Source organism: Stegastes partitus, unplaced genomic scaffold (genome assembly GCF_000690725.1).
Source record: "Stegastes partitus isolate 25-593 unplaced genomic scaffold, Stegastes_partitus-1.0.2 Scaffold1864, whole genome shotgun sequence".
In the NCBI taxonomy this organism is placed as follows: domain Eukaryota; kingdom Metazoa; phylum Chordata; class Actinopteri; family Pomacentridae; genus Stegastes; species Stegastes partitus.
Genome location: NW_007579595.1, coordinates 1 through 3,961, shown reverse-complemented (window position 1 = coordinate 3,961; position 3,961 = coordinate 1). Strand labels below are relative to the sequence as shown.

The 3,961-nt window shown below is 44.6% G+C and overlaps 1 protein-coding gene across 1 annotated transcript; it reads right to left on the bottom strand.

The window, feature by feature from the left end:
- Positions 1–555: 555 nt before the first annotated feature.
- On the bottom strand, positions 556–3,957 carry LOC103372950 (NACHT, LRR and PYD domains-containing protein 14-like; the record flags this gene model as incomplete). The annotated part of the gene is made up of 5 exons (XM_008302729.1): positions 556–1,609; positions 1,830–1,876; positions 3,212–3,385; positions 3,508–3,681; positions 3,773–3,957. Coding segments are annotated over 5 exons (1,140 nt in total), but the record flags the coding sequence as incomplete, so codon positions are not given.
- Between the last annotated feature and the right edge of the window lie 4 nt (positions 3,958–3,961).

Here is a 3,961-nt window from a genome sequence, read left to right as displayed (position 1 = left end):
CTTTTATACATTCAGAAGTTAAATGTTTGTTTAATACTTCAGATTCTGGTTCCTCATTCTGGTGATGGTAGATCTCCTTAGCGTTATACGAGGTGTGTCAGAAAAGTTTCAGGATTGGTGTCACAAAAGATGTATTTCAAATCCAAACTGCAAGTTTTCCTCTTCCAAGTAATCCCCCTGGAGTCGAACACCCTTCCTCAGCCTTCTCTTCACGCCGCCATGCACTCCTGGAAGGATTCTTCCAGGATCCTCTCAGCTCTGTCGTCACAGCCATCTTGATGTCGTCCACGTCTTCTAAACGGGTCTCCTTGATGACCCCCTTGAGCTTGGGGAAGAGGAAACAATCCCACAGAGCCAGGTGGGGTGAGGAGGGAGGTTGCTCCAGCACGGAGATGTTCTTCTCAGCCAGGAACTGTGGGATGCTCAGGGCGTTGTGAGCAGGTTGTCATGGTGAAGCAGCCTCCACTGGTCCTGCCACAACTCTCACCTCTTCTGGCGCACTGAACAAAGCAAACGCTGCAGGATCTCTTTGTAGACGTGCTGGTTCATCATCTGAAGGAGAAAACTGGTAGTTTGTAGTTTGGGTTTGAAATATATCTTTTGTGACACCAGTCCTGGAACTTTTCTGACACACTTCGTATTTAACTGTGCAGTTCATTCCAGTGTACACATCTCTGTGTTGGGAGGAGAGGGTTAGGAGGTGAGGTGCAGGTCACAGTGGAGAACACTGAAGAGTTCTATGGAGGCTCCTATTGTTTGTTTAAGAGGAACAAGCCATCTCCTGTTGTTTCAAACTGTCTATTGAATTGTCTTTTGTCTCTAAACATTGATCTAGTTTGTTATCAAATGCAAGAAGGAAGTGTTTCATATGAACTTAAGTTTTTGTTCGGTGTCTGCTCCAAGTGGTCCAGAATCGTTCCCTACCAAATAGCTGTGAAAGCTACTCTTGAATCACAATCAGTGATTAAAAGGTAAACTAAAGTGAAATATCCTCCACTACCAACATCTGAACAACAGAGTTGAAGCTGCTGTCACTTCCAGTCTCCTTCCTACAGAGAACACAGAGACACTGAGGAACCTGACCACCCTGAAAACCCAGACCTGAACCCAAATCCAGGATACAGAGGTTCAGTGAATGTGGTGTTGAAGGTGTGGAGGTGGATCAGAGAGTCAGAGGACAGTTTGTAGAAGGACAGAATGCCAGCAGGATGGTCCACATACACTGCTACTTTCTTAGAGACAGAGGAGGGGGAAAAGGAGGAGGAGATGGATGTTCTTATGTTGTTGTACCAGAGAGAGAAACCATCATCATCAGAGCAGTTCAGACTCCAGGACTGATCATTCCAGCCAAACATGCAGTTATCGTTGTTTCCTTTCCTTCTGATTCCTCTGTACGTCATCGATATATAAACCCCTCCTCTCCACTCGACCTCCCAGTAACAGCGACCAGTCAGACCATTTCCACACAGCAGCTGAACCCTGCAGTCAAACCTGTCTGGATGATCAGGATACGGCTGCTCCTCCTTCACATACGACACCCTCCTGTTGTTGTCCGACAGTTGGAGAAATCTGTTCACTGTGTTCGTGTCCAGTTCAAGTTCACAGAAGTCTGAGAAAAAATAAATAAGAGCTGCAGTTTATCATCTGACACCTCTGATAACTTTATTCTGTCTTTACTGCTGGATATAAGGTAAATCAACATTAAGTTTAATGGTGATGCTTTTTGTCAGCCATCACTGTTAAATAATATTTGAATAAATAACATCACGACCATAAATTATCTGTTTAAACACAAAATGACAGCTTTTCTCATCATTAGCCAAACTTACACTTCCTCAGGCCAGGTTTTAACCACTGCTCTCCACCATGGTCCACCCTGCATGAAGAAACAACAGTCAGAATGATTCACTATCATGAGTCCTAACTGCTGTTTAACATGAAGCAGAGTCCAGTAGTTTGTCAGTGTGACATCTGTCTGATTGTTTTCGATTTTCCATTCTATCATTGAAGGTGCACGTCTTTGTCACAAAAAACAATCGTGGATTTTGGTTCTTTCATAAATGTATTATGTGTCTTCTGGAAATATGTAGTAATGGGTTTTTAGAGCTACCAATGGGCTACCAACAGGCCAGAGGTCCTTAGCCATCTACCACCAGAGGCACGCTGAGACCAACTGGAGCTTTGGCCGTTGCATAACAAAATGGCGGCATGAGTCAATACCGGGACTGAGCTGGAACACGGACATCCATTAATTTAAGCATTGCCCTACTAGCCATGCAAACAATGAGGAATATACAGTTAATTCTGGCAGTATGATCCATTTGGGTTTATCCGCCTCTTTATTGCCAGAGCCCAGGTCATCATCTAACAGCTGTGGGACAAGTACAGCGATTGGGATGACCTAAAGTTACAAGACCACCTGCTACAACCATCGATGACCTGGGAGTGGTCACTGGAACACGTACCGCAGAAACATGTGCCTAGATGCTATACAGCCTGGAACATGGACTGACCAGATGTGGTACGACCGATCTACATCTTTTGGGATACTTCAGAACGAGCCCATGGCTCTGTAGCCTATTTGTGCTCAGTGAACCACAATCAAAATGTACATCTATCTTTCTTCATGGTCAGATCATGTTTGGCCTCAAAGAAACAGCAGTTTGTTCCACAATTAGAATTGTGTGCAGCGCTGACTTGGGCCCAGCTGATGAAGCTACTTCCGACTGAAATGGAGTGGAAATCATCCTTTGGTCTGATTCAACCACCGTCCTCAACTGGCTTCAGTCCATATTCTGCCACTTTGAATTCTTTGTTTACGCCAGGATCACTGAAATTAAAGATCTCACAGACTTAAAAGCATGGCGATATGTAGATTCAGTGAGACACCAACTGAATTTGCATTACCAACCTTGAGCCACTAATCACAGCCACTGCAAAGACCTGCACCTGGCAAGCGCTGGTATATGCCACAGCTAAGGAGCTTCATGGGGTTTTAGTGCAAGGTGACCCTTCAGCAACCTACTCTCCACCAGTCAAAGTGAGCATCAAAGCTGAGCGACATATTTTTAGACAAATATAGATAGACAGCTTCACAGACAAATACCACCGAGTAAAGGCGAGCTGTCCCTTATGGACCTGAGCAACAAGATCCACAACAAAAGACATTAGACAAACGTTCACCGTATGAGCTCCTGTTGGCTGTCCATACCTGACACTGTCCTGCCTCCACTTTAGATCTGCTGCCGCAGTGGAAAGCAGCTTCACTCCTGAGTCTCCTGCATGATTGTAGCTCAGGTCCAGCTCTCTCAGATGGGACGGATTGGAGCTCAGAGCTGAGACCAGAGAACCACAACCTTCTTTTGTGACGAGACAACCTGACAGACTGGAGTCACAAAAATATTATCAACTTAATAGCACAAAGAAAAATCTTACAGATGTTGAACATCTGCACCAACATTAACATAAAGCAGAATTTAACTGATAAAGACCTATTCGTATCCCAACCTGAGAGTTTCCAGTTCACAGTGTGGACTCTTCAGTCCAGCAGAAAGCAGCTTCACTCCTGAATCCTGCAGGTTGTTGTTACTCAGGTCCAGATCTCTCAGATTAGAGGACTGAGAGCTGAGAACTGAGGACAGAGCTTCACAGCTTCTCTCTGAGAGGTTACAGCTGCTCAACCTGAAGAAGATTTAAAAAAAAAAATAAGTTTCTTGTTCATCACCCTAAATTTTAAACGTATTTTAATAAGTGTAATAATCAGACCACCTACAAAGCTTTGTTGGAGGCTTTGACCACTGGCAGCAGCCTCAGAAGAGCCTCCTCTGAAGCAGAGTATTTCTTCAGGTCAAACACGTCCAGATGTTCTTCTGATGACAGTAAGATGAAGACCAGAGCTGACCACTGAGCAGGAGACAGTTTATCTGTGGAGAGACTTCCTGATCTCAGGGACTGTTGGATC